This window comes from Heptranchias perlo, chromosome 23 (genome assembly GCF_035084215.1).
Source record: "Heptranchias perlo isolate sHepPer1 chromosome 23, sHepPer1.hap1, whole genome shotgun sequence".
NCBI classification, from domain to species: domain Eukaryota; kingdom Metazoa; phylum Chordata; class Chondrichthyes; order Hexanchiformes; family Hexanchidae; genus Heptranchias; species Heptranchias perlo.
Genome location: NC_090347.1, coordinates 4929905 through 4957314, shown reverse-complemented (window position 1 = coordinate 4957314; position 27410 = coordinate 4929905). Strand labels below are relative to the sequence as shown.

The window sequence follows — 27410 nt, the reverse complement described above, 5'->3', positions numbered from 1 at the left end:
AATAACCTAACTAGGTCAGTCAAAGTGAGTACACTTACTGATTCTCCTACATTCCATCTTCCACATCACCGCCCCCACCCCCCAACTCATTCTGCACTGCCAACACTACTCTATCACATCACTCCTCACACCCACTTAACACTCATCCTCAACTTACCTGCACTTCCTCAGCACTTCCTCACCTCCCCATTAGTCATCCCACCACTACCACTCAACCCAATCCTCATACAATGTCATGACTCTGCCTCATACTCACCCTCCGATGCTTCTCTTTCACAGTCAGCCGCACCAAAACCAATGCATTCATCGGTTGGCCACATCACCATCACTCACTCACACTTCTGTACTTTCTCCCCTTATAGGAGAAGAGAGCTCAGAATGCACGGAAGAAGGCGAGGACCGGAGGGGGGGCTGCAACTAATTGTTGTCCTCACAGGGGCGGAGCAGGAGGCGCTGGAGCTCAGCCGAATCCTTGAGCGCCTGTCTGTTGGGGACGCCGAGACTGGCACCCAACAAACGTCTGGTGACATAACTTTAACATTCATCACACACAATATGAATTGATGTTAACGTTCCTTGCCATCTTCAGCACCTCACTATGCTCATCGCAACATGACACATCCGTGATGATGCTTAATATTGCCTTCTGTTCTCTTACAGGGCCTTGAGCGATCACTGTGACGGCAGGGGGCGATTCCTCAGAGGACCCGGACGCAGATGCTGAACCCTGGGGGCCATCCTTTAAAAGGAGAATGATTGACAGATAGCAGCATATTTGTGAGGTGCTGGAACTGGTGCCACGTGCATTCTCCGCAATAGCTCAGAGGATGGAGGAGTCCAACTCCCGCATGAGTGGAATGGTGGCACAGGTATGGGAGGGAATCTCTGAGATAGTGTCACAGGGATGTGAGCAACTCTCTGAGATAGTGTCACAGGGACTTGAGGGAATCTCTGAGATAGTGTCATAGGGACTTGAGCAACTCTCTGAGATACTGTCACGGGTAAGTGCGGGAACATCCGCCATGGAGAGAAGGCTAGCCTCCATTGAGTTTCAAGCACGGCACACAAATGAGTCCAGTCAGGCCCTGACAACGGCCGTTCGGACTCAAAGTGAACAACATTCTGCCACCATAAACAGGCAGGCAGACGCACTAGCACTGGCCTTACAAGGCTTCGCACATGTCCTCTAAACTGTTGTCCAGCAGAGTGGTAGGAGTGATGTGGGCCTGGCCCAGAGGAGGAATGATGGCGAAAGGGGACATGGAAGTGGGGACGCCACTCAAAGCGCTCCCACATCTCACCTGTTGCTCCCCTCTCAACCAGTACCCGCAATGCTGCCTCCTATCCAGGTGATCAAGTCTGCCCCTGCCCAAGTGCAGGTGGAGCAGTCTTTGGAGGGACCCTCACGGGCTCCAAAACCCAGAGAGCGGAGGCCCAAAGCATCTAAGCAGTCAGGGCATGAACAAAAGCAACCTGCCACAACCTCTTCTGCAGCCACAAGGGATGCACCACGTAGAAGTAGTCGGAAGAGAAAGGCAAAGGTTTTGTAAGCAAGAAGGGGATGCACAAGGATGTTTGATGGTTGGTCATGTTTTTCATTTATATTAGCTTCTTGTTCAATTCACATTAAATATTATGATTGTCACCACTACTGTCACGTCTTGGCCAGTCTTGATTGGCTTTTGTGATAGGGCCCTTTCATGAGGTTCACCATGAACAGTGGCACTTGATGCCACCCATTGGGTCCCTTTACATGGGTGTATGTACAGTTGCAGGACTGTTTTGTGTAGGGAGGGATGGGGGAGGGGGGTTGCTGGTGTAGGCGCTGCTCTTTCTAAGTGGTGCGAGGACTGGTCTCTTCACACTTTCTGATGTTAGGAGAACCGTTCACATATCAGTGACTTCCTGGCCTCACGAGCAGCCAGGTGAGCTGCTGCTCTGCCCATGGGTTCCTCCTCCTCCTCCTCCTCCGCCTCAATGTGGATGGCAGATGTGGATGGGGCCTTTTCAAGCGGCACCCCTCTCTGTTGTGCCATGTTTTGCAGGGCACAACACACTACTACAATGCATCCCACTCTGTCTGATGCGTACTGAAGCACTCCCCCAGAACAATCAAGGCATCTAAATCACATCTTGAGCAGCCCTATAGCATGCTCAATTGTAGACCTGGTGGCAATGTGGCTGTTGTTATATCGACGCTGTTGCTTGGTGATGGGGTTCCTCAGGGGTGTCATGAGCCACGTGTGCAGGGGGTATCCCTTGTCCCTGAGGAGCCAGCCCTTAAGGGTGTTCGGTGCGTGGAAGAGGGGCGGGATGTTGGATTCCCTGAGGATGAAGGAATCGTGGCAGCTGCCAGGGAATCTGGCGCACACGTGAAGGAATCTTTTGCGGTGGTCACAAACGAGCCGAGTGTTGATGGAATGATACCCCTTCCTGTTGATGAACAATCCTGGCTCATGTGGAGGTGCTCTGATTGCTATATGGGTGCAATCCTTAGAAAGCCAGCCACAGAGTAGAATCCCACTGCCCTCTCCATCTGGCTGAGGTCGTCCATGGGGAAGTACTGCGAGGCCCTGCGAAACAAGCCGTCGGTGACCTGCCTTATGCACTTGCGTGCAGACAACTGAGAGACCCCGGCGATGTCCCCGGTGGCACCCTGGAATGATCCAGAGGCGAAGAAGTTGAGGGCAGTGGTGACTTTGACAGCGACAGGTAAGGAGATGCTGCTCGACCCAGCCGGGAGCAGCTCGGCATGAAGGAGGCTGCAGGTGGCTGCAACTACCTGGCGACTGACTCTGAGCCTCCGTATGCACTGCTCCTCAGATAGGTCGAGGAATCTGAGCCTCAGTCTGTAGACCCTGTGGCAAGCGTAGCACCTCCTGCGACGTTACTCTCTCTATTGTTACCCGCTGTGCTCTTGTGCAGGTGCCTGTGGCGCAGCACTGTGTTGTGGAGCGCCAAGTTTTTTTTTCAAAAAATATACTTTATTCATAAAATTTGCAGCAGTACATACAATACAGTTGTCATATCACTTTCCAAACGTACACAATACAGATTATACAATTTGCAGGTTACGTCAAGTACAGTACAATGAACACATTGGACATAATTACAGTTCATGACACTCTATGGTGTCTCATTGCATCAGACTCAACACAGATTATTGCTTACAGATTCATTTCAGATTCATTACAGGTACATTACAGCAATTTGAATTTTACTTTCTGACCGAGGGGGTTTTTCCCTGATTGCAGCCCCTCGGTTTACAATGGCGGGAAGGCTCTAAACGGTTGCCTTTCCCCACAGAGCCTTTGCAGCGGCCGCACCCATCCTCAGTGCGTCCCTCAGCACGTAGTCCTGGACCTTGGAATGTGCCAGTCTGCAACACTCGGTCGAGGACAGCTCCTTGTGCTGGAAGACCAGCAAGTTTCGGGCAGACCAGAGGGCGTCTTTCACCGAGTTGATTGTCTTCCAGCAGCAGCCGATGTCCGTCTCAGTGTGCGTCCCCGGGAACAGCCCGTAGAGCACAGAAACCTGTGTTACGGAACTGCTCGGGACGAACCTGGACAGATACCACTGCATCTCTCTCCAGACCTTCTTTGCAAAGGCACATTCCATAAGGAGATGGGTGACGGTCTCGTCTCCACCGCAGCCTCCTCTGGGACAGCGCGCGGTGGCGCTGAGAGTCCGGGAGTGCATGAAGGATCTGACGGGAAGGGCCCTTCTCACCACCAGCCAAGCTAGGTCTTGGTGCTTGTTTGAGAGCTCTGGCGATGAGGCGTTCTGCCAAATGACATTGACAGTCTGCTCGGGGAACCAACCGACAGGATCCACCATCTCCTTTTCCCGCAGGGTCTCGAGGACGTTACGTGCGGACCACTTGCTGATCGCCTTGTGGTCAAAGGTGTTTTCCTGCACAAACCTTTCCACGAAGGACAGGTGGGGCGGAACGGTCCAACTGGACGGAGCGTTCCGTGGCAGCGTGGCCAGGCCCATCCTTCTCAACACCGGGGACAGGTAGAACCTCAGCACGTAGTGACACTTTGTGTTTGCGTACTGAGGGTCTATGCACAGCTTGATGCAGCCGCACACAAAGGTGGCCATCAGGATGAGGGCCTCGTTGGGCACGCCTTTCCCCCCTTTCTCTGGAGATTTGTACATCGTGACCCTGCGGACACGGTCCATTTTTGATCTCCAGACAAAGTGGAAGATGGCTCGGGTGACTGTCGCGGCGCAGGAGCGAGGTATGGGCCAGACCTGCGCCACGTACAGCAACACCGAGAGCACCTCGCACCTGATGACCAGGTTCTTGCCCACGATCGAGAGGGATCGTTGATGCCACAGTCCCAGTTTCTGCTTAACCTTGGAGATACGCTCCTCCCAGTTTTTGGTGCACGCCCCGGACCCCCCGAACCAGATCCCAAGCACCTTCAGGTAATCCGACCTGACGGTGAAGGGGACAAAGGATCGGTCGGTCCAGTTCCCAAAGAACATGGCCTCGCTCTTGCTACGATTTACCCTGGCCCCCGAGGCCAGTTCGAAACGGTCGCAGATGCTCATCAATCTGCGGACCGACAGCTGATCCGAGCAAAAGACGGCGACGTCATCCATGTACAGGGAGGCCTTGACCTGAGTGCCTCCGCTGCCTGGGATCGTCACCCCTCTTATGCCCGCATCCCTCCTGATGGACTCGGCAAAGGGTTCGATGCAACACACGAACAAGACGGAGGAGAGAGGACAGCCCTGCCTGACTCCAGATTTGATCGGAAAGCTTTCTGATTCCCACCTGTTGATTGAAACTGCTGTGGAGCGCCAAGTGATGGAGGTGGACTCCATGCCTGGAGAGGCTGGTGATGTTGCTCGTCCTCAAATGCAGTGGTGAATGCAGCCATAGCGCCCCCCAATCCTGACGGTGTGAGTTTGAGGGGGTCCGCAAAGTAGTTAAATATGTTTGAACAGAAGAATTTTGAGTGGAAAGTAAGAATTATCAGTGAAAACACAAAAATCTTGCAGCCAAAACTTTGTCTGAAAGAACTGAGTGCCCTGCTGCAATAAGTGACCTTTTCTCCCCATCTGTCAAATAAGCATTTGAATGTCTCACTGGCTGCTGGTTGCAACATGGAGTGTTTCTCACAGCACAGGAAACACGCTGAGGATGCTTCAAACTCGCACCCCTGCCTCAAAGTGGAGAAAATTAGATAGTTCAACTACTTAAACTATCTCAACATAAGTATCACCCCGCCGGCTTTAATTGCCGGTGGGACTTCCGCATTCGGGAGGCGTGCACGCACCCCGACACATCAGTGGGGAACCCGGAAGTCTGCGGGTTGGAGCCTGGTTACGAACTCGATTGGAATGTCCCCAATTTTCGGAGCCCCGCAGCCCCCAACGCACCTGCAATTTCCCGGGAAAATTGAGCACCTGGTGTTTGATGAGGGTGAAGTCTTTGGGAGCCAGTCAGAATTGGCTAACAAGTTAACCCTACAAATTCTAATTCTAAATGGGATCCATTTTCAACTAACCCCAAAAAATGTTCATACATAAACTATGCAGTTGTCAGCAATGTTGTGACTAGATGAGAGATTCTTAATTCAATCCTTGGTCTTTGGAGAGCAGAGATTTGTATCAGTGCAATTGCACACACTGCAACATGAGTGCCCCAGTTCCCTATGGAAATCACAGTGACTAGAGTGCCTCGTCCATTAAAATATTGAAAAACCCAGGCAGCTCAATTCTACCATTCTGCCTACATAGACCTGGACTTGCTTTTCACTGCTTCTGTGACACCACTGGGAGATTTAACCACACACACCCACCCCCCCGCACACTACACACAGTGAGGGCTTCTCAGGAGCACGTATGGCATTCCCTATGGGCATACCTTTGTATTCCATTATCATGGAAGATGAGGAGATGCAGTACAAGATGGAGCAAAGAAAAGTCAGGCAGCATTTAAGGAGGATGCAACCCATCAGACATTACCCCCACTCCCATTGAATAAACAGGCAACACAACACATATGAGGGCATTAGTGAGGAGAAATGTATAAGAATTGTGTGCTTCACTAAAGAGACAATAGGGCATATCGGTCACCTACTGAATAAGGACCTGTGGCCACTGTCATCTACCACACTGCTCTTTCTATCACTCAACCTTTGTGGCAACGGTTCATTTCAGGCAGCAAGAAGAGATCTCTATAATATCAGCCAGTTTGCAGAATGGGATGCATTCATCAGGTGACTGGCGCACTTTACAGGAGAGCTGGGAAATTCATTACCTTTGGCGTCATAGCTGGACAGTAGCGAGATATTGACATCCACTTTTACGGGGTTGCTGGCTTCCCTAAGATACAGGATTCAATTAATGGCACCCATGTTGCTTTGCAAGCTTCTACAGAAACCCCCTCAACTACCTCAATATGAATGATTTCCACTCCTGGAAATTGTCATGATGCATTCATCCTTCAAAATATGGCCCTCCCTGACCTCTTCAGGGAAGAAAATCATGTCACCTGGTGACTTGTTAGTGACAAAGCTTACCGCCTGCTCACTTAGATAATGACCTCATTAAGAGTGGCCCAAACAGCAGCAGAGGACTGGTTGGGAGGACCTCTGCAGTATACTCCAGATTGTATGTCTTTGATATTGCTGGCAAGGCAACCCTAGCTTCATATAAAGCAGAACTATATGGAGGAGAGCATCATGATGACCTGTACTCAGAGGACTCCTTGGTGACTATTGCAAAGGCATCAGAGCACATCTCATCGCTTAAGTCTTCTCTGTAACGTATTCTACCTTACCTTACCTCCTCTTCTTTCCCACTTTCAAATAAAGGAGCATTTATTCAAACCAGTGTCCATCCTAGAACATGACAACGCAACAGGCCGCCTTATCCTCGAAAACGGGCACAGGTCAAAATCTACCCTTATGTCTCTTCACAAAAAGATCAATGCTCCTTCAGAGCAAATTTAGTGATGTATGACATCTGAATCTTTAGGTCCTCAAATGCATTAACTCTCTCAATGGCCACTACAAATTTAGAGCAACTGTCCTCGAGATACAGGCTTCTTATAGGCCATGGTGCTCCTAGCTTCAATTATTTTTATTGATAAATCTAGAAACGTTAAGGTACTCACGTAGGACACTGCCAAAGTTGTTAAGAGTAGGAGAAAAGATTAAATAAATCAAGAAGTAGTGATTAGCTAACATCAAATTTGCATTTTAAAAACCTGCAAATCATGTCATCAAAAATGGACGTTTGTCATCCTATTGCAACACCAACATATGGGTCCATCAAACAAGGTTCCATTGTCCACTAAGGTCCACTTAGTTTCTCATCTTTTCCAGTAAAAATCTTCAAAGAAGCTCAGCTATTTTTGTCAATGTGAGCAATTTAAGGGTTCCACAAATCCTACATAAATCCAGTAATGGAAAATTATAATTCTGTTTGGTAGGCTGCAGAGAAAATCTATTTCTTGATCCTGGACTCAGTACAATCCAGCTCTCCAGCTAATAAAGTTATTCTGATCAACGGACAGCAATGTTATCATTGTTGCTTAGATTTCTTCCTCTTGAAGTTCAAATGCAAAGTCAACTAACGTGTATGCATTGGGGTATGCATAATTTCTGACATGCTGATTGGTACCCTAGAACAATTTCTCCAAGTCCTGCAATGCTCCAAGCAGTCACTGGGTCAAATTTCTGAGATATCTGTTCTTGTTACAATTGTCTCCAGTTATACTTTATTGTTATGCCACCCACTATACAAAAAGGCATGAAGATCGAAAGATGGTAAAAAGTTATAAAAACATAAAGGGAAGAAACATCACTAGGAAAATTAATTGGTGCTATTTACATTAGTTTTTTATTCCAGTAAAAATATATTGACCTAAGAAATAAATCAACAATTTCACTGAATGTAAATTATGCTGATGGCAAAGACTGATCTAAATAAATACAGATCAACACTGCTGTACGAATCCCACTGTGGCAAAAACAGGACTGAGAAATGATTGCTAAAGAAAGAAAATTAATGGCAACAGAAGAATAGGAGGAGGGGAAATGAAAAATGACTTACCTCGTATGTGCTAATTATATTTAATCTGTAGAAGAGAGGGATGTAGATCAGACAAGTGAATATCATTGTAAATAAGCAGGCGATGGTGTACATCACAACCATTATTCCATACAGGTACACCTCTACAGGACCTCCAATCACTGTAACAACAATTAGAAATGGCTAATGAATAATCTAATAGAAAAGAGCTTCTATGGGTAATAGTATACATCTAAAGAAGCTTTTATCAAATTTACAAAAAAATTAGAGTATGATAATGTACACTTGTAATTATATATCAGCATGATCACACAGGCACACACAAATATCTAAATACAAGCAAGCAACAACAGCACTTTTAAAAAGCACCTTGAACGTAGAAAAACATCCCAAGGTGCTTCACAGAGATGTGAGGAAAAAATGGATAGCCATCAAAGAAAGAAAGATTGGGGGGGTCAAAGAGGTGAGTTTTAAGGAGGGTCTTAAAAGGAGGAGGTGAAGGTGCAGAGGAGTAACAGTTTAGGGAGTTGGAGAGATCTTTCCAAAATGTAACTGTTCACAGATTAGTACACCTTAACCTTGTTACAACTAATATGTTGGGGCCAAGAGTTTGTTTTACTGAATTATTGCATCATTGACTGTGCTTGCAATGTTGTGTGAGCAACCCAGACTATTGCAAGTCTGACGCATGGAACAAGTATGTCATAGTGTACAAGGGTAGTAAATAGTGTAAAATTAATTGAATTTATTTTAAGGTTAATTGTAATCCATTATTTAATGAAATAGGGATTATTTTAATTAAAATTTAAAACAACATTATATATCTTGTTCAGCCATTCAGCTCTACTTACATACTCCATCTTCAGACATCGAGCTTCAGTTTAGATCAATCTGGTCATCAGAAACATAGAAAATAGGAGCAGGATTAGGCCATTCGGCCCTTCGAGCCTGCTCCGCCATTCAATATGATCATGGCTGATCCTCTATCTCAATACCATATTCCCGCTCTCTCCCCATACCCCTTGATGCCTTTTGTGTCTAGAAATCTATCTAGCTCCTTCTTAAATATGTTCAGTGATGTGGCCTCCACAGCTTTCTGTGGTAGAGAATTCCACATGTTCACCACCCTCTGAGTGAAGAAATTTCTCCTCATCTCAGTCCTAAATGTCTTACCTCGTATCCTGAGACTGTGACCCCTCGTTCTAGGCCCCCCCAGCGAGGGGAAACATCCTCCCTGCATCCAGTCTGTCTAGCCCTGTCAGAATTTTATATGTTTCAATGAGATCCCCTCTCATTCTTCTAAACTCAAGTGAATACAGGCCGAGTCGACCCAATCTCTCCTCATATGATAGTCCTGCCATCCCAGGAATCAGTCTGGTGAACCTTCGCTGCACTCCCTCTATGGCAAGTATATCCTTTCTTAGGAAGCGTAAGGTACAATGTTTTAAATTAATGTAAAACAGTTACAGACAGTGAAAAAAAGAACAACAGGAAATAATTGAATTAAATAAAAGGGACAGAAAGGAAAAGTAAAAAAATGTAATTTTTTAAATTTTAAATTTTTTTTAATGACCAAAAACTATTAAAATAAGGAGTAATGAGACACCGCATTTTTAAAAGTTAATTTTTAGGTGTTTGGCAGTCATTAAGACTTACCGTGCTGTTAAAACTTAGTTTAGACCAATATTTTTAAACGTATCTGTTTAGTAGCGTAATTAGTTACTTTCCAGCTAGGCAGATAAGCAAGTATGCACTTTTTCAATGATTTCTCTGATTGCAGTGTGTGATGTCCCTTTAATTTGAAGCTGTTTTATCCCCAGCGACCCACTAGGAGCAAGTTCCAGATTTCCGTGTTTCACTGCACATGTGTAAACACCGGAACTTGCTCCTCCATTTCGCCACTAACAACACTCTCCATTACTTTGCGAACGGATTTCTGCCCCATTGTGAATTTCAGAAAGCATTCGATAAGATAATTAGAGATAAAGTCAAAGCAAGGAATTGTAAACTGGGCAATTAATTGGTTAGTTAGATATCATAGATAACAGGTAAGTAAGATCTAACAAAGGTGGAAGCAGAATCCACAATAATTTTTAAAAGGATAGTAGATGAATATTTGGAAATGAAATTTAAAAGTGTAGGAAAATGGGATTAAGTAGACAGCTCTTAGAGAGCTGGCATTGGTAGGATGGGCCAAATAGCCTCCTATGTGGCAATATTCCATGGGTCCAAAATTCCACAAGGCAATTTGTCCCGATGTTACGCTGTGGAGCTGGGTCCTCTGCCTGCCGACTGACTCCAGGGCTGACCCCACTGTAAATTGAGGGAAAGGCTCATTACAATATCCATTGGAACAAAAAGCAAAATACAGCAGATGCTGGAAATCTGATATAAAAACAAAAAATGCTGGAAACACTCAGCAGGTTGGGCAGCATCTGTGGAGCAAGGAAGGTTGAGCTAATGTTTCAGGTCACTGACCTTTCGTCAGAATGCATTTTCTGTTTTTATTTCAGATTTCCAGCATGTGCAGTATTTTTTTTTGCTTTATGGTTTAATTCACTTACACTTCTCTTCCAGGAATGCTCACCCTGAAGAGGTTCTGCTCATCTCTTTGACGCAATTTTCGTTTGTGTCTTTCACCCTGTACACCTTCATTGATATTTGTCTCCCTTTTGTGTTTTTTACCAGGGGTCTGATGAAACGTCATCGACCTGAAACGTTACCTGTACCATTCTCTCTCCACAGATGTTGCCAGACTTGCTGAGTGTTTCCAGCATCTTCTGTTTTTATTAAATATCTATTGGTGTTGGCTGTGCGAAACTCCAAGTAGCATGGAAGTACTGCACTGAGGAGTTAGAATTGGCAATTGCAGTCTTTAAAAAACCTAGACTGGCTGAAGATTGCTGGGGAAGCCGCAGGTAAGTAAGTATTCAGTAGTTTGAAAGACTGAGTAGACTGTCAGGAAGCTATAATAGATGGCTCGTGAGCATTTGTGGCATTTTAAGAGAACTGGCAGATATCCAAAGAAGGGAGCAGGGCAACGCAAGGAGGTCGATAAGAAGTGTACAACATTTTAATGAGGCCGACTCATGGAAACTCCTAGGTCAGATGTAGAAAAGGAGAGAAAGACTGCTGGCTGCTTATGGGAGGAAACATCAAAAAAGTGTCTCGTGCCATGTGGAGGGAGGTGGCAGTGGCACTGAGGCTACCCCTCTCACCCCCAGAATTACAGACCAACGCAGGAAAAAGTTCGAGACACCACTGGCACTAAACACATTGGCCTAGATATTTGGGAGCACCAATTTTTGAGCGTTGGTGGGGGGAGGGTTGCCCTGCGCCAGAATGGTGAGGTCTGAGGTGCCCCGATATTGGGCCTCAGACCTCATTGTCATAGAACTGGCATGGTGTGACAGTCTGCCGGTGAAGAGTGGAGAAGACTGCTTAGGAATCGGGCAGCTGCCATCAGTCTAGCCAGCCCACTGATTAGTGGACATGCAGATCAAGGACCCGGTAGGCTGAAGATGGCAGTGGCATGAGGCTTCTCAGGAGAGCAGCACAAGCCAGGCATCCAGCCACTACCCTTAGAGCATTATGCAAGTATCATGTGGGAAGCGACACCTGGCTGCCCAGGCACAAGCTGCAGATATGTAGCCAGCAGGTCTCCCTCCCAAGACTAAGATACTCTGAGAGAAGCAGACAACCACTTCTTATAATACTGGCCTTCAAGCTGCACCCAGGGAAGCACTAGAGAGAAAGCAAGTTTAGACATCCAGCGGAAGTACAGTGTGAGGAAAACGTAGGATGGCTTAAGTTCATCTAGAATGTGCATTTAGTTCATGCTCAGTTGTTCATGGAGATTAGAACACGGGCACAGTTGTGCACAGTTATTCATTAATGCTATGTAGACTTGCATGGTCATATAGCACCAAAGAGGTCTGATGTGATGTGATGTTCTCGGGTAGCTACTGGATTGATTGATTTATAATTTATGTAAAAATGGAGGATGAGTACTGGCAGTGCTAACAAGGAGACTGTTCAACAGATGGGAATACTAAATGATAAGTTGAGTTCTGATGCGCTTTGCATTATACAACTTCCAGTAAATCTGGCATTCATGTGAAGGATTCTTTGCATCTTATCACACACAATATGGACATTCATGAGTGGTACCCTTTTCTATTAAGAAAGTTTAGGGGGTTATCTGTAGGAGCTCACAATGCTGTGTCCATGCCATCTATTGCGCTTTTGGAACCTAGTAACGTGATAAAACTGGATAGTCTTGCTGTCATGCCAATCTGGAAGAATTTCCCAGTTTTTCTAAAAAGTGTTGCAATGACCCGATGAATGTATACCTCGATAGCATTCTGGGTGATATTATACTGAGGAGTCCTCTGAGGCAGAGGGCATGGCTGAGGTACTAAATGAGTATTTTGCATCTGTCTTTACAAAGGAAGAAGATGCTGCCAATGTCACAGTAAAAGAGGAGGTAGTTGAAATACTGGATGGGCTAAAAATTGATAAAGAGGAGGTACTAGAAAGGCTAGCTGTACTTAAAGTAGATAAGCCACCTGCTCCAGATGAGATGCATCCTCGGTTGCTGAGGGAAGTAAGGGTGGACATTATAGAGGTGCTGGCCATAATCTTCCAATCCTCCTTAGATATGGGGGTTGTGCCAGGGGACTGGAGAATTGCAAATGCTACACACTTGTTCAAAAAAGGGTGTAAGGATAAACCCGGCAACTACAGGCCAGTCTGTTTAACCTCGATGGTGGGGAAGCTTTTAGAAACAATAATCGGGACAAAATTAATAGTCACTTGGACAAATGTGGATTAATGAAGGAAAGGCAGCATGGATTTGTTAAAGGCAAATCGTGTTTAACTAACTTGATTGAGATTTTTTGAAGAGGTAATAGAGAGGATTGATGAGGGCAATGCAGTTGATGTTGTGTATATGGACTTTCAAAAGGCATTTGATAAAGTGCCACATAATAGGTTTGTCAGTAAAACTGAAGTCCATGGAATAAAAGGGGCAGTGGCAGCATGGATACGAAATTGGCTAAGTGACAGGAAACAGAGAGTAGTGGTGAACGATTGTTTTTCGGACTGGAGAAAGGTATACAGGTGTTCCCCAGGGGTCGGTACGAGAACCACTGCTTTTTTTGATATATATTAATGACTTGGACTTGGGTGTACAGGGCACAATTTCAAAATTTGCAGATGACACAAAACTTGGAAGTGTAGTAAACAGTGAGGAGGATAGTAATAGACTTCAAGTGGACATAGGCTGGTGGAATGGGCGGACACATGGCAGATAAAATTTAGCGCAGAGAAGTGTGAGGTGATACATTTTGACATGAAGAACTAGGAGAGGCAATATAAACTAAATAGTACAATTCTAAAGGGGTGCAGGAACAGAGAGACCTGGGCATATATTTGCACAAATCTTTGAAGGTGGCAGACAGGTTGAGAAAGCGGTTAAAAAAGCATACGGGATCCTGGGCGTAATAAATTGAGGCATAGGGGCCGATTTTTGGATGGCCGAGTGGGTGCGTTGGGGGCGGGAGGGCTCCTAAAACGGCTCCAACCCGCTCACTTCCGGGTTCCGCAATGACGCGTTCGGGTGCGTGCGCAGCTCCCGCATACAGGACTCCCACTGGCAATTAAAGATGGCGGGATGATAATTAATATCGTTATTTATGTAGTTGAGGTACTTGACAGACCTCATTGACTAGAGATTTTGGCAGGGGTACAATTTTGAAGGATCCTCAGCGTGTATCCCGTGCTGTGGGAAACACTCCCTGTTGGAGCAGACGTGTTTCAGCCAGCAGCCAGTGGGAGATGCAAAGGATTATTTGACAGTTGGGGGGAATACCTCATTATTGCAGCAGGGCACTCTGTCACTTCAGACAAAGTTTTGGCTGCAACACCTTTGTTTTTCCACTCAAAATTATTAATTTATATCCTAAACTCTGCTGTGCAAATACATTTACCTACTTTGCGGACCCCCCCAAACTCACACCGTCAGGATGGGGGGCACCATAACTGCATTCATTACTTCATCCGAGGACGAGCAACATCACCAGCCTCGCCAGGCACGCCATCCACCTATGCCACCTGGAGCTCCACAACACAGTGCTGTGCCACAGGCACCTGCACAAAATAGTCGTGCAACTACACATACACTCACTGTAGGATGACCCAATGGGTGGCATCAAGTGTGGGTGTTCATGGTGAACCACATGAATGGGACTTATTAAACAAGTCAGTCAAGAATGGCCAAGACGTGGCAGTAGTGGTGACAATAATAATATTTAATGTGCCATCAACAAAAATCAAATATAAATAAAAAAACATGACAAACCGTCAAATACCCTTGTGCTTCCCCTTTGTGCTCACAAAACCTTTGCCTTACGCTTATGAGTACTCCTACGTGGTGCTTCCCCTGTGGCTGCAGCAGAGGTAGTGGCTGGTTGCTCTTGTTCATGCCCTGACCGATTAGATGCTTTGGGCCGACGTCCTCTGGGTTTCGGTGCCCATGAGGAGACTGCTCCACCTGCACCTGGTGCAGGGGCAGACTCGGCCACCTGGAGAGGAGGCAGCATTGCAGGTACTGGTTGAGAAGGGGGCAACGGGTGAGACGTGGGAGTGCTTTGAATGTCGTCCCCACTTCCATGTCCCCTTTCGCCACCATCCCTCTCCTGCGCCAGGCCCACATCACTCCTACCACCCTGCTGGACGACAGTTTGGAGGACATGTGTGAAGCCTTGTAAGGCCAGTGCTAGTGTACCTGCCTGCCTGTTTAAGGCGGCAGAAAATTGCTCATCCTGAGTCCGAAGGGCCGTTGTCAGGGCCTCAATGGACTCATTGGCGAGCCGCGCTTGAAGCTCAATGGAGGCTAGCTTTCCCTCCATCGCAGACATTCCCGCACTTACCCGCGACACTATCTCAGAGATGCCCTCACGTCCCTGTGACAGTATCTCAGAGATTCCCTCCTGTGCTGTGCCACCATTCCACTCTTGCAGGAGTTGGACTCCTCCATCCTCTGCGCGATTGTGGAGAGAGCGCTTGGCACTTGTTCCAGCACCTCGCAAATGTGCTGCTGCCCCTAGATCATTCTCCTTTTAAAGGATGGCCCCCACGGTTCTGCATCTGTATCCAGCTGAGCAGAGCCTGGAGAAGAGTGCTCCCACCAACACGGACTCTCCACGGCTGCCCTGCCATCAGTGTCTGCTCGTGCTCACATGTGTGGTGACTCACCATGTGCGACCCCAACTAACTGAGGACAGGGACTCATTGAGGTGTATGTATCTGCGCTGGTGGATGGCTCGCTCAGATGTGACGGTGCCCCCTCAGAGGCCAGCAGGTCCTCTGAGGAATCGCCCTCCGCCATCACGGCAGTCGCTGGAGGGCCTGTCAGAGATCAGAAGGCAATATTAATCATGCTGGCAGATGTTGAGGTGCTGAAGATGGCAAAGCATGTTAACATCATTTGCTATTGTGAATGCTGAATGTTAAAGTTCTGTCACCAGTTGTTTGTCGGGTGGCAGTCTCGGCGTCCTCGATGGACAGGCACTAGAGGGTGCAGCTCAGTTCAAGAGCCTCCGGCTCCGCGTCCGTGAGGACGACCTGATGTTGCGGCCCCCCCTACGGTCTTCGCCCTCTCCCGTACATTCTGTGTTCTCTTCTCCTATGAGGGGAGAAAGTAGAGAGGCGTGAGTGAGGGATGATGACGTGGCCAACCACTGAATGCATTGGTTTGGGTGAGGCTGACCGTGAAAGAGATGCATCAGAGGGTGAGTATGAGACAGAGCGATGACATTGTATGAGGATTGGGTTGAGTCGTAGTGGTGGGATGAGTACTGGGGAGGTGAGTAAGTGCAGGTAAGTTGAGGACGAGGTTTGAGTGGGTGTGAGGAGTGATGTGATAGAGTAGTGTTGTCAGTGCAGAAGGAGTTGTGGAGTGGGGACAGTGATGTGGAAGACGGAGTGTAGGAGAATGAGTAAGTGTACTCACTTTGGCTGACCTAGTTAGGTCACTGAAGCGCTTCCTGCACTGGATCCATGTGCGGGAGATGTTGCTGCTGCTGATGACCTCCTCTGCCACCTTGAGCCAGGCCTTCTTGGTGGCAGAGACAGGCCACTTCCTTCCGTCCGCTGGGTAGAAAATCGCCCTCCTCCTCCTCACCCCATCCAGTAGGACCTGGAGTGTGGCATCGGTAAATCTGGGAGCAGCCTTTCCCCTGGTCTGCTCCATGCTGTACTTTTGGTTGTTTGCTGCAGGAGCGGCATTGGAGGACTGCCCCTTTAAATAGGGCTCCTCCAGCTGACAGCCTGTGATGCGGGTGCGCAGTCCGCCCGCTGAGCAGGTTGACGATGGGAAACTCGGAAGCCACGGTAAGTGCCTTCAATTTACCCGCGATCATGTGGGGAACGGACCAATTTCACTGGGCGGGTTACCCATGCGCCCATTCACCCTCCCCCCCCCCCCCCGCTGCCATCCCACCTCCCTGGTAATATCGGGGCCATAGAGTACAAAAGCAAGGAAGTTATGATGAACCTTTATAAAACACTGGTTCGGCCACAACTGGAGTATTGTGTCCAATTCTGGGCACCGCACTTTAGGAAGGATGTAAAGGCCTTAAGGTTCTGAAAAGATTTATTAGACTGGTTCCAGGGATGATGGACTTCAGTTACGTGGATAGACTTGAGAAGCTGGGGTTGTTCTCCTTACAGCAGAGAAGTTAAGAGGAGATTTGATAGAAGCGTTCAAAATCAAGAAGGATTTAGATAAAGTAAATAAAGAGAAAATGTTCCCATTAGCGGAAGGGTCAAGAACCAGAGAACTCAGATTTAAGGTGATTGGCAAAAGAACCAAAGGTGACATGAGGTCAAACATTTTACGCAGCGAGTGATTATGATCTGGAATGCGCTGCCAATCGTGGCTTGGAAAAAGGAATTGGATAAATACTTGAAGGGAAAAAATTTGCAGGGCTACGGGGAAAGAGCGGGAGAATGGGACTAACTGGATTGCTCTTAGAAAGAGCCGGCACAGGCATGCAGGGCCGAACGGCCTCCTTCTGTGCTGTAACCATTCTATGATTCTGAGTAATTGTCATTCTGATGCTCTTCTCCATGCCCAAGAAAATACAAGGCATGAAGGGACCTAAAATGAAGAAATGTGATAAACAAAAAATAATTTGTAGTGATGAAGATGATTTTGTGATAGGTATATGGACAACTACTATCAAGCAGATACATCAATTTGATTGATTATTCTAATATTGTGCAAATAAGCCAATGATACTACTCTGTATTAGTTGCCAGTGTCGACAAGGTTACCATTTCAAGGACATAATGTGTAAAAAGGCAAGGCTACTGATTCTGGCAGATTCAATTGGATGGTTGATGCAAATATGCTGTTTTATAATATTAACCCAACCATAAAGACTATATTCAGGCATACAGAAATAACAGGCAAAATTCTCCTTTTTCCCCCCATATTGTACTTCCATCAACTTTTTTGATAACATTGTCAATATGAAGAATTTCATTCTCTTGTTTCTTCTGCTAATCTGTATAGTTTTTCTAGGTATAGTTCTATAGTTTCTGCGCATTGAATATGAATGGAAGCAATTTGTACTCCATGTTCCAAGGACACTTGTGTAAATGCTAATCTGTTAATTGTTCATCCATCTGCTAGAGTTTGGCCACAGTGTATTATTTATACACTAGCATTTTTAATCAGTCAAGAACAAACAAATTTTTTCTAATAATGCTGCTGTCTGCACTAAAAAAATGTTTAGATTTAAGCTGCTTCTGATAGGTATATGGCTGACAGTTCACAATTTCTACACAATTAAAGGAGTCCGATGTATAGACTGACTTCAGTTTGTAATGTTACATGTCAATTTAAGAATATTTGACAAGGAGAACATAGGAACGGTCAAACTCTTAATTAAACATTTTATTGATTATTTTCCTCATGTTTTTGCAAAGTGCAATAAAATTCACTTACCGGTAATAGCAGACAAGAAACTGGAAGCCAATGAAAGAGCAATTGGGTATGCAGAAATTTGTCTGAAATAAGAAAAAATAGCAGTCACATTTTCCTCTAAACTCTCTCCCTTCCTCACCTTACCTCATCTCCTGACAGTGGTAACTCTTGCCGGGATGCTGTTGTACAGGCACAGGCATCTCCTACTACTTCATCTATGGGTTCCATACTTGATGTATGAATGTGTCAATTGGTGTAGGTAGGCTATTCACCTATTGAACTAAGCCTAATCTTGTAAGTGGGAAAGAAGGGCAAAACCATGAAGGGTCTAGACAGAGGAGATAAAGAGAAACTGTTCCCATTGGTGGAAGGGTCAAGAACCAAAGGACATAGATTGGCAAAAGAACCAAAGGTGATATGAGGAAAAATTTTTTACACAGCGAGTGGTTAGGATCTGGAATGTACTGCCTGAGGGGGTAGTGGAGGCAGATTTAATCATGGCCTTCAAAAGGAAACTGGATAAGTACTTGAAAGGAAAAAATTAGCAGGGCTACGGGAATAGGGCAGGGGGGTGGGACTAGCTGGATTGCTCTTGTTTCGAGCCGGCATGGACTCGATGGGCTGAATGGCCTCCTTCCATGCTGTAACCTTTCTATGATTCTATGATTCTTTCTAGTAAGTAGTGTAGATGGGAGCATAAAATTACAAAGAGACATTGATAGATTAAGTGAGTGGACAAAACTGTGGCAGATGGATTTCCACGCAGGTAAGTGTGAGGACATCCATTTTGGACCAAAACAGGATAGATTTGAGTATTTTTTTAAATGGTGAAAAGCCTGGAACAATGGAGGTCCAAAGAGATTTAGGGATCCATGTACTCAGATCACTAAAATGTAGTGGTCAGGTACAAAAAATAATCAAAAAGGCTAATGGAATGTTAGCCTTTACATCTAGAAGGCTAGAATATGACAGGGAGGAAGTTTTGCTACAGCTATACAAAGCACTGGTTAGACCACATGTGGACAGTTCTGGGCACCGCACCTTAGAAAGGATATATTGGCCTTGGAAGGAGTACAGCGCAGATTCACCAGAATGTTACCAGGGCTCCAAGAATTAAATTATGAGGAGAGATTACATAAACCAGGCTTGTATTCCCTGGAATATAAAAGGTTAAGTGGTGATTTGATTGAGGTTTTTAGGATTTTGAAAGGAATTGATAGGCTAGATAGAGAGAAATTTTTTCCGCTGGTGGGGAATCTAGGAGAAGGGGACATAATGTTAAAATTAAGAGCCAGGCCATTCAGGGGAGAAGTTAGGGAACACTTCTTCACGCAAAAGGTGGTAGAAGTGTGGAACTCTCTCCCACAAAAAGCAGTAGGTGCTAGCTCAATTAATAATTTTAAATCTGAGATCGATAGATTTTTGCTAGCCAAGGATACTGAGGGATATGGATCCAAGGCAGATGGATGAAGTTATGATACAGATCAGCCATGATCTCATTGAATGGCGGATCAGGCTCAAGGGGCTGTATGGCCTATTCCTGTTCCTATGTTCCTCTGCAGCTACAGGAATGTGCTTTGCTCCAACTTACATGCTTGAGCCTTTCTTCATAATTTGGTTCCATAATGCCTGAAATCATCCCGGGTCAATCTTCCTTCGAGTGGTGGGTCGAGTGCACCTGCCAGCACCCGTTGTTACCATTGTTATGAGGCCTAAGCCATTTTGAGGCTCGAATTTCATTTACATGCAGCCTGTTAGCTGCGAGCACCCCGCTGCTCACCAGCTGTGGGAGCACAGGAAATTGGCCGGCTCAGCAGAGTGGGAGGTGGGGGGCAGTGAGTTGGCGAGGGGGCTTTACATGGGCTAGTAGCGGACTTTTTTGTGGACCCAGGAGGAGCACTCCACCCCACCCCCCCACCCCACCAAGCTGCAAGCTGCCTATGTGCACTCGTCGAGCGCTGATAGCTCACTCAAAATATCCTCTTGACCCTGCCAATTTAAAAAAAAATTCCTGGGCTGTTTTCTGAGCAGATTCCAGGTGGTTAGGCTACTCAATGCCTCTTACCGATGGGAGGGGCTTGCAGAGTGCACACTGCGCCCACTTGTACCTCAAAATTGAAATTGATTTGTATAATACAAATTACCTCCTGTCTGAAACATGCAGGCACTCTGGCCGCCCATCTCAAGACCCTACCTAAAACAGTGCCGACCTGAGCAGTGGCATAAATGGGGCTGTGAATGGCCCAACTCCATTTCCAGGCCGCTCCTCCCTGTTAACTCATCTCTCTCATGGTGCTCAAAATGTATTTCATGCGAGTCAATCACAGACTGCAATCGAAGACAATTAAAGAGGTCTAAGACCCATCAAGTGGAGGTAACAGGAGATATGGATACATTTAGAATGTTAAATGAACTTACAGAATTTTTCTTCCCCATCAACTTTCTCTACTAATTTTCTCTCTTAGACGCATTGATCCTTTCTTTGAGTATGGTTTCACAGGTGTGGGTCACACCCTGATAACTTAGCTGTGTGGCCTTCATTCATATGTGAAATGTGACAGTGGAGGACTGACACACTACAGTCAAGCCTGATCCCGTTCTTTCTTGAAGTGCGTGTGAGCACATTCAGCAAAAGTTGCTGGATAGTGTTCAGAAGCAAGAATCCTGGCTGATTTTCCTCTCCCTGACCCCTGTAAGGCACTCCCAGCAGAAGGCCACTGAATAGCAATTATGAGTTGTACCTTTCACCCAAACTTTTCCCTTCTCTATTTCGTTTCACCCTAAGGACAATGATGCAACCCCCACTGATATTGGTGACTCAGCACCGATCTGATATTAGACCTTGGGATATTTTTACAATTACATGAACTTGTATATTAATTGTTTCTCATATCCAAAAATGGAGATATTAAAGTCATGTTTTTTCATAATCCTATAGGCTTTGATACAATCTGTACTTTGCTGTAAGTGGCAATTTTATACCTACCGGTTTCCTATTAGGAACTCATCCGTAGTTCCTCGCTTTGTCCTTCCGCTTCTGAAAGCAAAGTAAAACCCAATTGCAGCAGATACAACCAGCATAGCAGCAAAAACAACGTAATCCCAGGCTTGCAAAACATTTCTCTCAGACATGGCTGCTTCATCTGCTGAGGTAAAATCTCAAAAGCACTGATCAGAGGTAAAAGCAGGTTAAAAGTCCAAGATTTTATGAGCAACCACATGACCGACTGGTCATTTCTTGCATGTGAGCATAATGGATTACCACAAAGTACAGTTATGGCACAACAATATGACTGTTTGGACCTTAAAGGAACCTCTGGAGGCCAGTCAAACAATGGCCATGGATATCTTAAAAACATTTTCTGGTGGGGTCCAGAGGAGCAAGAATGCTCCTCATTGAACCCCAAAAAACTCCAGACTGTTGCGGAGCCTGCCCCCACCTCACGACTCCAGGCTCGACCTACCAGCTGGCTAAGCATAAGAGCTGGTCAATTTGCCGTCCACCCACAACCAGCGAGTGGCAGTGGGGCGCCTATTTTGCGCCCACAGCTCGCCAGTATTTAAATAAGGCCTGCACTGAAAATGGATCAGGCCTCTCAACACTGGCATCGAATGGGTGGCACAGCCAGTCCATCGACTTTGCGCACATATTGGGCGGAAGTCGAAGACTGCCCCCAATCTCTCACCAGCCCATGTCTCTCACCTCCTCTCTCTTTCACCTCTGCCTCTCTGTTTCTCCTTCAGATTAATGCACTTTTTGAACTTTAAGCAGAACAAAACCAATGCTACAAAAAATGTGTAATCAGTAGTCATTTTTCTCTCTCCTCCCACACCCAGCGTTTATGCTTTAAAAAATTCAATATAAATTTTACATTAATAAAGCTTTTGTGTCCTCTACCTTTGCTTCAAATAATTTTGAAAAACAATTGAACAGAAATTGCTAGAAGTTAAAAAAAAACATCCAGTGGCCAGGCTGTGCAATTGCACGGTAATGAGTTTACATAGGCAAACCCATTATTAATGTGGGCGGAAGAATTTCTAATGGAAAAAAGTTGACACTAAAGTGTGACAAAAATATGACAACAGGAAGTTGTGTTGTGTAGACAGGAACTCTGCACAGACATAAGATTTCAATCAGATATAGATCTAACTTGGTACCTGAAGTGCAACCCTCAAAAGCTCTTCAGAATACAGCCCCTCAGAGATGTGAAAATAAAATGTAGCGCAAACTGCATTAAACCCTTTTCAGCTGGCAACTTCTCCTGGATCGATATTTCAAGCGATTGGTCTAGAGGTTCTCCACTTTTCACTCCAGTTGTCCTTAAAAGACAAAGGGGTATGCAACATTGCAGCATGTGGCAGGATTGACTTCAATGGAAAGTCTGGGCTGGGGAAACCCAAAGATTCCTTGTGGGACCATGAGAATCACTCCTGCTTCTCCTGGGCAACACGGAGTCCACAGAAAAGTGATTTTAAAAAAATTTACCTTGGCCTCTTCACGACTCCAGCCATGGTTCGGCTGTTGGTGTTGGCTCCACTCGGGCCTCCCTAATCCAGAAGTTAAAACTCCATTGCGGCACCAGGGAGGTGGTGAAGAATCTTTGTGCCCTCCTGGATGATGATGTTACACAAGCATACAAAAATGACAGGCAGGAAAAGACCAGCTGTTCCATCAAGCCTGCATCACACTCATGATGGCTGGAGCATCATGACTAAACACTTCCTACCCCACCTGCCTCCCCGCAGCCATGTAATCTCCTGGGAAAGACCAAAAAAGAGAAAAACTCAGGCCAATAAGGGAAACAATACTCTAGAAAATTCCTCTCCGACCCCTTCAAGACAATTAAAACCAGTCCAGGAAATCACACGGACCATGTGTTATCTGTAAAGACACTTACCGTCTATATAATGCGATCTCTGCCCCAGTCAAGAACCGATCCAGCTCCCACGTGAAGGCAAAGAGAGTCAGTACCCACCGCACGAGCCAGCAATGTATTCCAGAGGCTCACTACTCTCAGGGAAAAGAAGAATCATAGATTCATAGAAAGGTTACAGCATGGAAGGAGGCTATTTGGCCCATTGAGTCTGCGCCGGCTCTATGCACGAGCAATCTAGCTAGTCCCACTCCCCGCCCTACCCCTGTAGCCCTGCACATGTTTTCCTTTCAAGTATTTATCCAGTTCCCTTTTGAAGACCATGATTGAATCTGCCTCCATCACCCCTCGGGCTGTGTATTCCAGATCATAACCACTCACTATGTAAAAAAGTTTTTCCTCATGTCACCTTTGGTTCTTTTGCCAATCTATGTCCTCTGGTTCTTGACCCTTCTGCCAATGGGAACAGTTTCTCTCTATCCACTCTGTCTAGACCCTTCATGATCGCCTCATGAACCGCCTAACCTCCAGTCTATTCTTACTCTTGCGTACTTTAAACTCATGACCCTATGTCTCAATCCACAGCAAGATCGGCCCTCCAAGTAGCAGTGAAAGTTACTGCTGCATCAATCTTCTTTATATTGGGGTCATTCCCAGCTGGCACTGGTGACATATTGAATATCTGTCAGCCATCAGTGAACAGATGCACTCAGCAAGCGATAGATGCCCTGTTCACAAGAGCTAACAACTATATTAAGTTTGCTGTGCAGACCAAGGATAACCAGAGACCTTTGGATTATACCCTGTACATACGAACATATGAAAAATGACAGGCAGGAAAAATCCTACTGGTCCATCCAGCCTGTCCCATATTTTATGTCTTAATCATTACCCTTCCAAGCTTAGCAGGAATTTCTCGGAGTGCATGGGACCCATGTAACTGTTCAAACTCCTCCTGGCAGACATGTCCTTTATATGAACAGGGAAGGTTATTATGCTATCAATGTCCACTTGGTTTGTGACATCACCACTGCATAATGCATGTGACTGCCAGACACCCAGGCAGTTATCGTAATCATGAAGCAGAAAGGAAGTCCAGGAGCAGTGCAACTGGGACAAAGACCCAGACAAATGGGTCTTCATAATCTTTCCTCTACTGTTTGTCCAAAACATAGGCACATTTGGGATGCACTATAAAGGAAAATTGGCCATCACATTTATTGGTTTTGCATAAGCTCACACACAAACATGGATAATAGCCTAGAACTGTGTTCCATTTTGGGGGCTGTAAAGCGTTTTGGGATGTCCTGAGGTTGTGAAAGATGCTTTATACATGCAAGTTCTTTCTTTCTTTACAACTCCCCTAACTCACATCAACTGTCTTTCACAACCCCAAAACACCTTCCTCCACTTTAACATCCTCACATCCCCACATCTCTCACTTTTCTTCTCCCATCACAATTGCCACACTTCTTAACTGACAGCTTTATCCTTACATTCACAACCTTCCACCCCCTTATCTTGCAATAACAAAATGTTTGCTTTGAAATACACTGGGCACTAGATTTAAGGTGGTAGCGTTTAAAAACCCATTTTGCCCTGTTTTGCACCCCAAAACAGGGGGCAATTCAGAGAAGAATCCAGCCCATGTTGGAGGGCTGTATCAGTAATTTCATCAATTTTCTGGGTTTGCAGTCTAAAAGTCTATCAGCATCATGCTTTGAAATATTTTCAAACTTGGATGCTCAACTGTGCTAAGACCATCATAAATGGTCAGCCATTTGGCCTTGTTTTTGGCCCTGTACCTGTCTGGATGTAGTATTTCAGATCACAGACACTCCTGGCTTGTTCACAGTACCCAAGGATCAAACAAAATAAAGTTTTTATCTCAATCCTATCTTGTTAGATTTGCTCTATTTTTACTATACATCCCCCCCTCTTTCAATGGGTAGCATTTCATAGAATCATGGAATGGTTACAGCATGGAAGGAGGCCATTCAACCCATCGAATCCGTGCCAGCTCTCTGCAAGAGCAATCCAGCTAGTCCCACTCCCCCGCCCTATCCTTGTAGCCACGCTAATTTTTTTCCTTTCAAGTACTTATCCAATTCCCTTTTGAAAGCCACGATTGAATCGGCCTCCATCAACCCTCAGGCAGTGCATTCCAGATCATAACTACTCGCTGTGTAATAAAGTTTTTCCTCATGTCGCCTTTGGTTCTTTTGCCAATCACCTTAAATCTATGTCCTCTGGTTCTTGACCCTTCCGCCAATGGGAACAGTTTCTCTCTATCTACTCTGTCTAGACCCTTCATGATTTTAAGAACATAAGAACATAAGAAATAGGAGCAGGAATAGGCCAATCGGCCCCTTGAGCCTGCTCCGCCATTCAATAAGATCATGGCTGATCTGATCCTAACCTCAAATCTAAAGAACACAAGAAGTAGGAGCAGGACCTGGCTACTCAGCCCCTGGGCCCGCTCTGCCACTCACAGGGCCTTGACCGATCCGAACTCAGCTTCATGTCCAATTTCCTGCCCGCTCCCCGTAACCCCTAATTCCCTTTACTTCTAGGAAACTGTCTATTTCTGTTTTAAATTTATTTAATGATGTAGCTTCCACAGCTTCCTGGGACAGCAAATTCCACAGACCTACTACCCTCTGAGTGAAAAAGTTTCTCTTCATCTCAGTTTTGAAAGAGCAGCCCCTTATTCTAAGATTATGCCCCCTAGTTCTAGTTTCACCCATCCTTGGGAACATCATTTCCTGCTGAACCAGGAGCAGCAGCAGGGTGATGAGTGGGAGTGGTGCCGAGAGAGGAGCAGCCAGTAAAAGGGTGACTTGGGGAATTAACTGTGGGTAACCAGTTTCCACTGGTTGGCGAATGGGGAACAAAGGAACAGAGATCGAGGATTCTCACTGGAAGAACCAAGGGGGGTTGGAGAAGGCAGGTTCTTGAACTGAGGGTATTAGATCATAGGTGCTTCACCACATGGCTATTGAGGTAGAGACTAGAACACCATTTAAAAAGGAATGGGATAAATATTTGAAAAGGAGTAATATAAAAGGATCTGGGGGGGAATGGGATTAGAGTAGAGAGCACCAGCACTGACTAAGGCAGGGGGTGGCGAATGGCCTCCTGCTGTGCAGTAATTTATATCATTCTAATAAAACTCTCATGTATTGAGTCTGAGTCAAGGGAGTGATTTAGAAATGTTGGCACTGAGCTGAGTTTAGGAAGATGTGCCTTGTGAGAAGTGCCCCAAACAACGAGCTGGCTGCCCTTTATGCGATCTCTTGTTTTGGTTCAGGTCGGTCTGTGCCGGTCGGTTTTGACGTGTGAAGTCCAAGTTCAGATCGTCTCTGACTGAGGCTCCCAGTTCATAGTCGTCACCGTCACATAGAACCTGAGTACAAACCAGACCCCAAGGAGATAGGAAGAGAGATACAATAACATTTGCAGACGTCGTGTGATCAGGGCGTCATGTAATCAAACCTCCAGGAATGCTTCCAACCAGAGTTGGCAACCCTAATGGCACATAGATGAATGCTTCAAATAGTATGAGAGACTTTCAAATAAAGTCCATTAAAAACTGTCTGTAAGGATTTTTCTTGTCTTCTTTATTCCCATTTCAAACATTATTCAGTATATCATTCTGTCAAAGATTCATGTTAATGCTAACCTACTGCTGTGTGTATCTGCAATTATATACCTCAGTCTACTGCTGTATGCACTGGCAACAAACAGACCAGGAAGTCCAGGCATCTGATCAAATATCTCCACAACCAGTAATGGAGCTAGCTTTCAAAAATTATTTAAATTTTTAAAATGAATCATAACATTTATGTTGGAATGGACCTAGGTGTCAGCCTTGGCTCAGTGGTAACAATCTTTCCTCTGAGCCTGAAGGTTGTGGGTTCAAGTCCCCTACCAGAGACTTGTACACATAATCCAGGCTGACAGTTCAGTGCAGTACTGAGGCTGTGCCTGCTAATTACAATAATTTGTGCATGGCATACTTGTGCATGCCTCATGGCACATTGCCATGAGGCAGAAAGGTAGGGTAACTAAAGCCAGAGCTCCCTGGATGACAAAAGAGATGGTGAGTGAAACGGAATAAAAGGGCGTATGACAGATGTCAGGTTGATAACACACGTGAGAACCAGGCAGAATATATAAAGTCCAGAGGGGAAGTGAAAAAGGAAATAAGAGGGGCAAAGAGAGAGTATGAGAATAGACTGGCGGCCAACATAAAAGGGAATCCAAAAGTCTTCAACAAGCATGTAAACAGTAAACGGGTAGCAAGACGAGGGGCGGGGCCCATTAGGGACCATAAAGGAGATCTACCTATGGAGGCAGAGGGGATGGCCGAGGTACTAAATGAGTACTTTGCATCTGTCGTTACCAAGGGAGAAGATGCTGCCAGAGTCTCAGTAAAGGAAGATATAGTTGAGATACTGGATGGGCTAAAAGATGATAAAGAAGAG

General features: G+C 45.7%; 1 protein-coding gene across 2 annotated transcripts in view; it reads right to left on the bottom strand.

Moving 5' to 3' along the window:
• The window catches only part of LOC137341028 (sodium-coupled monocarboxylate transporter 1-like), a 78185-nt gene extending 56961 nt beyond the window's left edge, over nt 1-21224 (bottom strand). For both annotated transcript variants that reach the window (XM_068003871.1, XM_068003872.1), the window contains exons 1-3: nt 21036-21224; nt 18071-18132; nt 8077-8216 (exon numbers count right to left, since the gene is read on the bottom strand). In XM_068003871.1, the coding sequence (XP_067859972.1) occupies nt 8077-8216; nt 18071-18132; nt 21036-21181 (348 nt within the window). In that variant the 5' untranslated portion in view covers nt 21182-21224. The remainder of the gene's footprint in view (nt 1-8076; nt 8217-18070; nt 18133-21035) is intronic.
• Nucleotides 21225-27410: the final 6186 nt, after the last annotated feature.